General features: G+C 37.0%; 2 protein-coding genes across 2 annotated transcripts in view; one reads left to right on the top strand and one right to left on the bottom strand.

Moving 5' to 3' along the window:
- The window catches only part of LOC145971524 (uncharacterized), a 112,831-nt gene that overhangs the window by 28,113 nt on the left and 71,578 nt on the right, over positions 1-13,140 (top strand). The gene's annotated exons all lie outside the window — the stretch shown is intronic.
- LOC145971415 (uncharacterized) lies at positions 7,734-9,890 on the bottom strand. The gene is made up of 3 exons (XM_083099035.1): positions 9,813-9,890; positions 8,235-8,382; positions 7,734-8,001 (listed from the first exon to the last, which is right to left on the bottom strand). Exons 1-3 carry the CDS (start codon positions 9,887-9,889, stop codon positions 7,858-7,860), a joined length of 369 nt encoding a protein of 122 aa, XP_082955161.1. The 5' UTR covers position 9,890; the 3' UTR covers positions 7,734-7,857.

Genomic DNA, 13,140 nt, shown 5'->3' with positions numbered 1-13,140 from the left:
TTTTTTAATGTCTCTCTCTCTTTCTTTCAGCGTGAGAAATTAATTTGCATGAAGGTTGAAAGAAATAATTGCGAAATTTCTTTTACATGTTTTTAGTCAATTTTTAATTTCGACGATCGAGTGCTCGGATTAATATCTAAAAATTAAATTTAAATTACATTTAAAAAATTAAATTAAAAGATTAACATGAAAATGAAAAATTCAGATGAAATTGCCGAGATAAAAGACAGACTTTATATTTCTATATAAAAATGAAGTTTCATTCAAATTTCTTTTTATATACAAAGTAAATTTACTTGTTATACATAGAAATATTTAATTATGATATTTTCTTAACCGTAAGAGATAACAAAATATTTCTTAATTTTTGTCACTATGACGTCACACTCATTGTCAGTTATCTCGAGTTTCGGCATCGAGGAGTAAGAGATATATCTATCTCGTCTTAATGCGACGAACACGAGATATATTTTTGATTTCGTAATGCCGATCATTATCGGCGGGCGATAGTTTCTTAACAAAATTTATAATCGTTCTACGATCGTTCGACGCACGAATCTATGCGTCATCGGAGGGAAAGGATTATTGGAGCCGCGAGATAATTCGGAGGCAACCGAGTCGCGATTTCTCGTATAGGTTGCAACCGATGCTGATGATCTCTCGTAGCCAGCAATGCGGAACGGACGCCGACAGTCCTGTGCATTGTTCTGCCTTCTGAGTAAACACTAATACTGCTAACCCACGCTCTTGAAAGATACTACACCAGTTCCCACGAGTTACGAACACGCGAATTCAAGGTACCGCTGTATTATGATTACGGATATCTTACACAACGTTTATCCGAGCTTCGGGGACCGCCTCGAGATCTTGAAAGACAGAGAGAGAGAGAGGTAGAGAGAGAGAAAGAGAGATTATCGCGAAAAAATCCTCCCAAGTTCTTTATCTTCTAGGATTCGTGATTTTAATTGGGACGGCTCTCATAGCAATGGTACGTCGTATATAAATCTTGTCCGCGCGTTTCGTTCTTCACCGATTAAATATTCCCCTTTCTAAGTAATACCGAAGGATAAATGGAGGTTTATTCAACCGCAGCGCGTGAACTTAAATTTTTTCTCAAGTTTATTTTACATTATTATTAAATTATTGCAATTAATTAAATTTTCACATTTTTTAGCTTTCATATATATCGTGTACGAGAATATCGTACTGATGTAATGTAAGATTATTTGTAATAATACACCGAGCAAATTTAATCGAATATAGCTAAAACTCATCAAGTTTTACAAGTTGAAAGAGAAAAAAAATATATACATATATTTACATGTATTTGGAAAAACTGAAGATAAATTGATTACTATTATAATGTATTTTTTTATATCTATTCTTCCAAAAGTGAATTCATTTAGAATGTAAGGTTCAGCGTTACGGTGTACAGATCTTGCGCTTCCTTTGAAGAGCGACTCATTAGCGACATTCCACATCGTCGTCTGACTCATCAGTAATACTTTGGTCCGTACAGTTTTGCATACCTACGGACGCAAAGTCACATTGCGATATCAATTCCACTTTACAATTCCAGATATACTTCCAGATTAAAGATATGAAATGTTATCCGAAAAATTCCATTCAATAAGATTGAAATATAATATTTAATACCAGAGCAACGTGTGCGCATGTTTATTATTATTATATTTTTATTTAAAAAATCATGTAACGATCTAGAAAACAGTATCAATCTATACCTCGTAGTTGTGACCTAGAAATATTTACTTAACTACCTTAAAGGAGTCGCTGGTGGAATAAAGTAATTTTCGCACATTTCCATGCCATACAATTAACATACTTCTAATCATCCAAAGTCTGTTGACAAATAAAATAATCTCGCGTATTATACACAATACGTATGATATAACGAAACAAATGTACTCGCGATTGTTCCCGACATTCGACATGAATGGCTAACGCGATAGGTCTATATATATACCTCGTACCGTCAGACAATTTATACACAAGCGCGAGATTATATTCCTCGAACGCGAGAAACAGGAGACCCTTGATTGATAAAGGAATTAGTTTGCGGGGAGATAGGATCGCTTATCTATCTACATGTATCGAATCGGAGACTGAAGAAGATCTCCGCGTTCGTCGAAGGCGTCGTAACGCGACGCGCGGTGAAACGAGATGTTGCTGCGCGCCCGGCGTTGCACCGGGATCACAATGCGCGCGTTGTTATGGTTTTCGCGCGATGCACGTTGCTGTTCTGCACCGGGGCCGGATAACAGGATATACGGTGTCCGGTGAACATCCCGCGCGCGCGGTCCGCCGCGACGCGGGGGCGAGGGCGAGGGCGGGGGCGGGGGCGGGAGGGCGAGGGGACTCTCTCCCGTTATCGACCACGCGCGACACGTTTGCGCGCTAATAGATATATACGCTCCTTTCGATACTTCAACCCGATACCCCGGCATCGCCATCCGCATTAAATGGCATGTTCGCGAGTCTTTACGATCGTGCACGGAGCGACTCGTCTCGTAAGCTGCGGAAATGCGCTGCGAAGAATCGTACGATGCAAATAGATATGATAAATAAAAATAGAATTATTATTCTTGAATAATTTTAGGGAAAGACCTTATTTTTTAGGACAGAAATTTTATTTGTTCTTTTAATTTCTTAATTTCCGTGAAATTTGAAATAAAAGAGTTATAAAAGCTAGCAAATTAGATTTCCTTTGAGTGGAAATTGATTTATATTTCAATATTTTTCTACTGAAACATAGAGATATACGCTATTTTTTAGGACAGAAATTTTATTTGTTCTTTTAATTTCTTAATTTCCGTGAAATTTGAAATAAAAGAGTTATAAAAGCTAGCAAATTAGATTTCCTTTGAGTGGAAATTGATTTATATTTTAATATTTTTCTATTAAAACATAGAGATATACGCTATTTTTTGGGACAGAAATTTTATTTGTTCTTTTAATTTTTTAATTTCCGTGAAATTTGAAATAAAAGAGTTGTAAAAGTTAGCAAATTAGATTTCCTTTGAGTGGAAATTGATTTATATTTCAATATTTTTCTATTAAGCAGAGATATACGTTACAATTATGTCTTATGGATTGTAACGAAATCGGTGATGAGTCAAATCTTTCACGATGATGCGTATACAGGACACACCTATCTGCACGATTCCACCCTCCTGCCTGCTCATCCCACGGGGGATAAAAATGACTTTGTACCGTGACGAAGTAACGTGACGCAGTGTACATTCAGTAGCCCGCAACGTGGGTTAGCGCCCGTGTTAAGTGGTACCCGTCTATGGAGGGATGCTGCCTTGACATTTAGGAGCGTGGCATTTAGCCTCGGGTCTCTCTTCCCCCTCGTTAAACATCCCTATGCAATTTCCTATCTGATCACGGGACACCGATATTAGGAGAGAACAACATCTACCTCCCGCCTTTCCGGCTGACATAATCCCGTCATCAGAGGCGGCTCTATTAAAAGGCGGACTAAGTGGAAAAAAGAGGCGTCTGAGAACTTACGTATGCAAAAATCGCGATCGCGTGTGCAACGGTTTTAATTATCACGGTTTGCGAGATATATTCTCTCGCGTTTGATTTTAATGTAACGTTTTATTTTTTTATATATGATTGATAACCATATAAACATGTTTTGTTAAATTGAAACGTACATTTAATTAGAGAGACTAATTTTGATAAAAATTATATTCATAAGAAAAACTTGAACACGTCAGTTTTTTTATTGATGTTTGTGAATGTGCAACATTTAGTGTTTCTAAATCTAAATTTTGGCCTCGGGTTCTAACAAGTATAGAGCCATTTCTGGTGCTGGTCTTTCATCCCCTTGTTTGTCTTTCTCATACCTTTAATAGCTCATGCGAGTGAAATCTACTTTTGTGTCGAGACATATTTTAGACAGACTTACACACGCGATGATAAAGGGAAGAGCCCTCTCTCCCAGATGATATGGATAGGCGTATCAAATATGATAACATGCATTTACCATCAACATATTAATTTCTGTTGATGGATAATTATCTCATCATCATTATTTCCAAAATAGATGCGAATCATCCTCCATATGCAAATAAAATTTGCGATAGCATATTTTAATAATGTGTATTTCATTATTATTATATAATATTTAATTTTCTATTTTTATTTTTCTCTCTAATATTACTAAAAAACTTTAGAACGCTATTTTATAAATTATATTTGTAAAAGGAGCTACTTTGATTATAAATAAATATAATAGATGTAATTAAATATAATTAATATAAAAAATATTAATTTAATACGATTCATTCACCATTAAATCGCGTAAAAGTGGAACGTAAAAGTGGAACAGCGATGTATACAAGCATAAAACAAAATATGAAGTTGCGATAAATACAGTTTATGACCATCACAATTTTTGATTGCGTCATTTACGACTGATCTTTCTCTCGGAGTCAGCTGCCTTTTGAGTAGCCACCTTCGATGACGATAATAAATATCCATTAATGTAGCCGGCGCGGGTAGGGGGATAGTTATCGCATCGCGAGCTACAGAGGCAGATGACTCGAAGAAGGTCCAGCTGCCTTCGATCACTAGCTTATTGTCGGGACCATCCGCTCTCGACGAAGATGCGAACAAATGTTTTAAAAAACAGCTGATGCATATTTTGTAGAATGTTAAAAATTTTTATGCGGAATAAAATACGTAAATGTGTGGTTACATGTAATTCTAGCTCATAGAATCATAGAATCAATCATTAAATTAGATGTAATTTTATGAATGAATAATTTTATGATAAAAAAATAATTACAGCTGGATGTTTTAATGATATGTATAATTTATATCTCGATATTATAGGGAATAAATTAAAGTGATATAATATTTCTTTAAAGCAAAGAATAATCTCTTGACTCGGGACGACGCTTTGTCTTCAGGATAGTTTACTTCACATTATATATTATCGACCGCAGCAGGTGATATCTGTGAATACTGACTCACGTGCACGCATACATCGATATGAGACTGGAAACGCGTATTTCGGAGAAGAAAACGGATGAAGGACGCACTGTTGATACTTATCTCCTCTTTCATTAACTCTTTCGCTACTGAAGACGGCTGGAAGCAGTTTACACATTGTATCCTTCGCGTATTAAGAGCGTCAACAGGTGATTACAATGTCTCCAAAAATAGCTACAAGTTTAACTTGTGAGAAAAAATAACGTATATTTTGTGCTTGTCGATAAAAGAAACTTTTTTTTGCTCAAATATATTTTTTTAACATATATAATAATTTATTAATAAAATTATATATTTATATATATTTCAGAGAGAGTTTCTCTCATTTCAAATCATTCATAGTCTATTGAAATTTGCTGAGTCGATTTATATTTTTGTCAAATTGTTCAAAATTATCATTTCATTTCACTAGATATAATCTAGTATCAAACAACATCGATATGGTTTAAAACATGATCGGCAGCACGCTTCTATTTTTCGTAACGCATTCCTCGCAGAGCTTATGGAGAGATTTAACGGGAAAAAAATGCGCGATATCAACTTGGCGACATATTTCACAGATCATCATTTCAAATGACAAAAAATAGAGATACAGACGCAGTCTGATCCGGCTGCGCATTGTTATCTCGGGTAGCAGGTGCCGCCTTACATGCTCCAAGATGAACAGCACGCGTCGTAACAAGAACACTCTTAACTCTTTACACACGCATTCCGCATCTGCAAGATGGTATGCGGCGGTTGCAGATGCGCGGACGACTATCTCGAGCGCGAGAATGCTGTTGACCCGATCGATTGATTATTCACAAAAAGCCCCCAAACGGGGCATAATTTTCGCACATTTTCGGCGCTTTTTTTATCATTGACACTATCGTATTTTTATCAAAAAATATCTATTTTCAAATGTGTAATTTACGATTTACAAGATTCGAGTTTGGAATTTTAAAATACAGATCTCTGCTTCTCTGCAGAAGAATTTTCGAGCTAGCTTCACAGGAGAGAAAATTACTCAAAAAAAAAAAAAAAAAATTATGCGCCTTTACATTTTTTTTTTCTTAAAATAATGCTATCGTCGCGCGTCTGATGGATCGATTGACGCAGCAATTAGCCCCGGCGATCGATGTCGCGTCAAATGTACACGGCCGGCAGAGGCGGCGGCGGCGTCGTTTCACCTCTGTCGTCTCCGATTCCGGAGATAAAAGGGTGAGAGCAACGGCCCAGACAGACGGAGGATCTCGCGGTATTCACATCTTGAAAGCTGCCGGCACGCGCCTGCAGCAAGGTGTGCCTCTCACTTTATTCATCCACCTCCGGTCTTCGGGCGCAGGAGCAGCTGTTGCCGGGGCCGGAGCGCATGGCGCGTGCCACCAGGTACCTATATAATAAAAAAAACCGGGAGATAATGTCAGGGTGCGTGGCACTACGCCACCGAGGACCCTTCGCGGAATGAAGTCGATCGGCCAGCGAGAGAGAGAGGGGAGAGAAAGAGAGAGAGAGAGAAGACGCGCGGGAACTTTTTAGCTTCTACGCGATCGAGGGGTGATCGCCGACTGTGACGTGGCACGTAGGTGGGTGCGAAAACTTGATCGCCTTGGATCGGACAACGTGAATTCGCTTGTCCGTCTCTAGGCCCAGGTGCCGCGGCAGACTTTTCGCTTAGCCTATGCCCTTACTTAAGCTCCTCCTGATTTTAACGCGTTCATTGACATTAAGATCTCTCTGTCAATATTTCTAGAAACTTTAAATGGGAAGAAAGAAATATTCCAGCATTTTTTGCAATTTATTTTGCGGAAAATATTGTTTTTTTATTTAAATATGTTAAAAATTGAATGTTTTTTAATGAAAGAATACACGAAAATGTTCAGATATATATGTGTATATATTGTGCGGTATAAGTATGCAATATGCGCGAATAAGTACATATAAATTTTTTTCTTTAGTTTCTTAAATATATATAACAAAAATTTTATGATGCAATTTGTATTTCTTAAAGATCTTCTTCATATGCTTTTCTTTTATTTTGTCAAGCAAAGTTAAATTAATGTAAAAACTTAAAATATTATTTGTCATGAGTATTGATTTTCTCCTCTCGTTAACGATACACAAATATAATTAGATGCATATAGAAATCATTTCTTCACACTCATTATTTGTTCTCTAACTTGGAATTAATTATCACACATGCCATCTATCATAATTCGTAGCATCTATCATAATTTTTGCAAGCGTAACTTTATTACTTTCCTTCATTATTATGATTGTACGACACATACATTTGTTTCTGATTTTCAAAATCTTTTTAAGAAATATATTCGGGATTTTAATATTTCCGCTTGAAATTGTTTCCCTGTCTCTCTCTTTCTGAGAGAAGTGATGTATTAATTACCTTCATATATCGCTCAATAAAAAAAAGAATTACTAAAAACTTGTAAGAAAAGTTGTGAATTAAAAATTTGAGGATAAGATTTGACTTGGTTCTGTAAGTTTTCTTTTTATTTTTGTTTTACTCGGATTATATATATTTGTGAAATCAATGAGAAACTTATTTTATTGATTGTTATTTTATCAAATTCAGATGTATATCACTTCTTTTACGCGAACATATATTCATTGCTTGAAAAAAATTTTTAAATCATATTTGTTACACATGTGACCCGTTAGTCGATTTAAATACCCTATCTATAACCTAAGATTTCGCGTATCTCCTTCGATATTATCTTCATCGCCGGTATTGAAAGCAATGAAGTATTATTTCACATTATATATGGGACATCTATATTATACGCGCGAGTACCAGCAACAACACCGTTTAGAAATAACTGTAATATTACTTCTTCACAAGTGACTAACCGCGCTTACCGCATTTCGATATTCTAAACCTGCAATAATCATCTCCGTGACAGGGACCCGTGAAGATCCCTGTTTTTCCCCATCAATTGGTTGGAATTTTCGCGTCGACGATTTTCCACTTGGCATCAACTGTAAAAGAATGGCAAGAGCACAACATTAGATCTGGTCGATCAAGTCTATAATAAAATAAGTTTATTAATTATTTTTATCTGATAGGAAACTTTTTAACGGTACAAAATTTTTCAATCATTGACAACCTTTTAGATGGAAGAATTAAATATAATATTAAATATAATATTTTGCAGGCTGGATTAAATTGAAAGCCTGGGATGAAATTTAAAAAATCCCAGATTTTAATTTACCGGTCGATAATGTATAAGTTTTTTCTTCAATTCTTGACCCCTTGACCAAGAATCGAGGGATTGATTGGCCAAGAGACTTCCGTTACTGTCGCGAAGTAGGCCTGGCGTGACAAGGCGGCCTTTTACCAAGTCGCGGCTGCTGGTCGACCTGCCATACAAACCAAGATATCGGGCCGCGATCGTCGCATCTTTACATCTGGCGAATTTGCAAAATGATCACGCGTACCCTGCAATGCGCCGCACTGACCGCTGGCATTTCTCCGTGAATTTAAGATAAGAGCAGCGTGATTTTGCGCGCTGTGCGATAAGCTGAGGAATGTCAAAACGTTGCGTCAATACGACTCGTTTCGATCACTTATCTTGATGAAATTCTCGCACTGTAATTTTATGCAACAGAGAGCAATTTTAGGAATAAATTGCAGAAAAATAATCACTGAAATTTATAATTTTTTAAGCAAAGTAATAATATATCAATATATTATTAATATATTATTTTCAAGTTAATATCATTTATACTCTTTCAATTCTACATATTAATACATAATATTTAATTTTTAATTTTTAAATTAGTTTTAATATTTAATTTTTAAATAATTTTTAAATTTTTAATTAGGAATTATGAAAAATATAAAAAGTTGATTGTGTTCGAGACACAAGAGATGTAGCACTCGAGTAATTTTGCTTGTTGATTGTTTTATTTTTTTTCTATTTTTTAATTATTCTCAGATAATTATGTGGTGTATAAATCTCTATAAATTAACGAAAGAATGTTTGGCGTAGCGAATTTAAGTAACGCTCGCCGCAGCAAGGAAATCGGCTTTTAAATCCCGTTACTATTTAATTTCGGACGTTTTCGTTCGCGCGCCAGCATGGAGGCTCCCAAACGCGTGCGATGACCGCTCATGCGGGTGCCGACGTTCACATTATGCACTTTGGAGCTCGATGTTAATGATTACGCACGCGCTGTTCTGATATCGCTCGTGTTCCTCGACTCTAACATAAAAAACCGGGGTGCATTGCATACGAAATCGAACCAGTCTCTCTCTCTTCTCTTTCTCGAAAAAAATAATTTACGATAAATAAATAATAAACAAATAATTTACAATAAATAAAAAAATTATCTACAATACATAATTTACAATAAGTAAAAAATCAGGAAAATGTTTTATAAAAAAAAAGCAAAAAAAACATTCATAAAAATAAATCGCGAGAGCATCCGGAATTTTCGACATCCCGTTAATCACGGGATCTGCGCGAAAAATTCCGTAAATCTTTACGTTCCCCGTTTCCTCTCTCGTATGGTCCTCGGGCCGCGGATTTAAGGTAGCCGAAGGATTCGCGTGCGCATTAGACGCTCGTGGACACACATAGGCGAAGGAGATAGGTGGATTTAGCGAGCGAGCAAGCGAGCGAGCGAGCGAGCAAGCAGGCGAGCGAGAGCTGGCAGGCAGGCAGGCAAGCAGGCAGGCAGGCAAGCGGGCAGGTGCAACGCTGATGTTGCCTGAGGACTGAAACAGCTGTCGTCTTGCCGTGCCCTACTGCAGGCGCACGCGCCGACCGCATCCGCATTTACATTACCTTGCGTTACCATTTTCGCTCTCGCTCTCCCTCTCCTTTCCTCTCTGTCCGTTCTCTCTCCCGGTTTTAATCGGCATCTTCGCGTAACGGTCGTCGATCCCGCGGCGGATGAACGTTTCCTAGAAAAACCGACCCGATCCCGCCCGATGCGTCGCGACGCGACGTGCAGAACGCCCGCGTCTGGTCACGGCATATATCGATCGGCTCTGTGTATCTGTATATTCTCCCTCTTTTTCTCCGGCTGGCTGCTGTTCGCTCACGCGAGAGATACCTATTTACCTACGTATGCGGATGTTTTTTTTTTAATTATGTATATTGCGCGTCGGATCGGGGGAATGATTCTGAAACGATACAGGTATTGTGAATATGTACGCAGAATTGTAGACGGACTGATGATTAATTGTTTGTTTGAAAGGATCGATGTACAGCTTGTATCTCGCAGAATACGATCTACGTAATTTGTTTAATGTTATTTAGGCTCGAGAGAATTTTCTTCAACTTTTTCCGTTTGATTTAAAATTTTTGTTATGCATTCGTTGTATTTTTCTTGCTCGGTCGGTTTATTTAGTATTCATTTTTTATATTAGAATAATTTATACTTTCTAAGAATTGCATTTGAATACAATATGCAATATGATATTGGATAAATTTCGCATATCATATTCTATTTTATCATATTTTTAAATATTTTGATGATTTGCAATTTAAAAATTTTTAATATATATATAAGTATGTTTTTGAGAAATTGTCACCACTCATTGGCACCTGTATCCTCTCTCAGGTTAGGAACTCCAGTTCATTGGCCGAGGAATAGTGCATTCCATCCCTCCATAAGCTATGAGATGAGAGAGGGCAGTCCTTTAGAAGGGCTTTAAAAAGTACCCTTGTTGTGAAAAGGAAAAAGGGGCGTATCAGGTACTCAGGTTGTTTAAGCCATATATGTATAGGTAAAACTTTCTCCTCCAATATATCTTGTACAAAATTTCAGCGGCAATTAAAGAAAAACTAACGGTCTCAGAAAACAAAAAGTCCTTTCTTCGCTTATCTTTATGTCCCATAGTGCTACTGAGAATAGAATACTATCCCGCCAATAAACTTTTGACTTGGAATTTGCAATGAATGCAAGAGAATGCAGGTATAATGGTGGCAGCTTCATCTTTAAAATCACCCTTTTACATCGGAAATTTTTGAATTTCCAACTTTCTATAACATTCAGAGAGAGAAGATGGGAATAGAACACAATCTTTAAATATCAATCGTATCGTATTAAAACGATTATTTAGGATAAAATATAAAATTGCAATATAAAAAAAGAAAGCAAACAAAAGCAAGAAAAAATAAACACAATTTTCAACTTTAAAATTTTTTAATTTTTCTATACAATTTCATCTAAAGGAGCCACACGTGTCATTACTTCCACAAAGAGGAAAACTATGAAATATATAATATAAATTGATACGTTCTCGTTACTTTGATGCGTTCTCGTTAGAAACATCATTTCGAGAGAGAAAATATATATAAACATTATAATCTTTCTTATCAAATCTGATTTTCGCCGGGGGAAATTAGCAATGTGCACACAGCTGGAGAGAACGCGCGCGTTCGAACGTAAAGAACGCAAAGTTTGGTAATCGCAAAAATATTCTACCTCTCTATATCAGCTCTGTTCTTTCCGCGTATGTGCTTATCTGCCGCGTTGATCATGCTGTTACGGTTTACGTATAGCGAAGCATGTGAAATTAACGAAACAAGGCGGCTCATATGTTGTATCGTTACCTACGACTTATTTGATTTTTAATTATCAGTGCGATATTTTCACGCGCAAATTGATAAGTTATCGAAATATGAGAAAGTTTCATCTCTCTATGTGATATGGATGTCATCGTTTTTTAAAAAATATCTACGACTTTCAAATCGCGTATGTATTTATAATATTGCACACTTGCGCGCAGTTGTGGAAATTATAAATTATGTTATTCATATATAATTATTCATTTTTACTCGCGATTAGTATAATTAAAAGCATACTATTGTGATAAATGCGATACTATACCTACAATCTTTTTTTATGTGTGCGTTTTGAAATATTTATTTAAAAGCATATTTTATCGCTACAATTATCAACAGATTACAAACAAATTTTCTCCTAAATAAAGATACCCGGGGCAACAAAATAAGTTAAATAAATCTACAATGTATATGTATAAAAAGACATATGAGAAATTTTCAGATTCGAATACTTCTCTTCCGAGAACGTTGCTCCCAATTTTGATTAGCTGACAACAACAATATCCGGGCGTGACCGGTGAAAGGATTAGCGCGGTTGCGTTTCCTAGAAAACTTTCCATGAGAGAGAATCAAAACAGAATATCGGAGCTACGTGGAAAGCTATTATGCATTATGCAACCATAGAGGAGTCGTTCGGAAGAGACCCAGGGACAAAAAGAAAAAGGGAACGAATAGCCGATACGCCGTTTATCGCTATCGGGAGCGAGCGTCTTTTTTACTCCTCCTACACCTCCGCCGCGCAAAGTCGTCAAACGAGGATACAACACAAGCATCGGCACTCTTATCGGCACCCGCCTCTGTTTCCCCTGTGACGATTATGCCTACAACAGGCAGGACAGCATTCTCCTCTCTCGCAGATATGATACATATTTCTTTTTTTCCGTAAAAAGCATGGAAAAACGACGTCCATTATTCCCCTTTGCGGTTTATGTGTCGCGATATCGTGCTCCTTACTTCGAAATTATTGTGTAACTTGTGAAAATTATTATATGTATATGTTATCTATAGCATATATGTTATCTATAGCAATTCTAGTCTTTTTTTTTTCCGAAGCGTATCGTTATTTTCTATCAAATATTCACACCAATTGCTTTCTACGCCCCATATAGGATTATTTTTCGATTATGTTACATTTTACCCAACGCGACAGTTGATATTATTTGTATTTTGCGAGATTTTCTACGCGCTTAACTTCTCGCCATTATAAAAACATTCTCATTCTCACGTGCCTTTCGCTTTTCTCGGAGAGACTTGCGCAGAAAAACTCTATAACTGGCGCGCTCTAACGCGTCATTAAACGGAGATTCCCGAATCGTACGAGGCAATTTGGCCATAACCGGCGAGCAGGTGGCCGCACGATGTAAACATGGCGAAATGCCTCCTGGAGGCAACACAATAGCGGGCGTGCGTAGCGCGATTCCTCGTGCTCGCTCGAAACAGACAGAGAGAAAGAGAGCGAGAGATAAGGAGACAGAGAGAGAGAGAGAGAGAGAGAGAGAGAGAGAGAGAGAGAGAGAGAGGCAGAGACAATGGCGTAGTA

The sequence above is a fragment of the Camponotus vicinus genome, unplaced genomic scaffold (genome assembly GCF_025532165.1).
Source record: "Camponotus vicinus isolate PSW18456_S1 unplaced genomic scaffold, iyCamVici1.0 SCAF_5, whole genome shotgun sequence".
Taxonomy (NCBI): domain Eukaryota; kingdom Metazoa; phylum Arthropoda; class Insecta; order Hymenoptera; family Formicidae; genus Camponotus; species Camponotus vicinus.
Note: the sequence above shows the minus strand (reverse complement) of the source record. Positions and strands in the feature narration are given on the sequence as shown.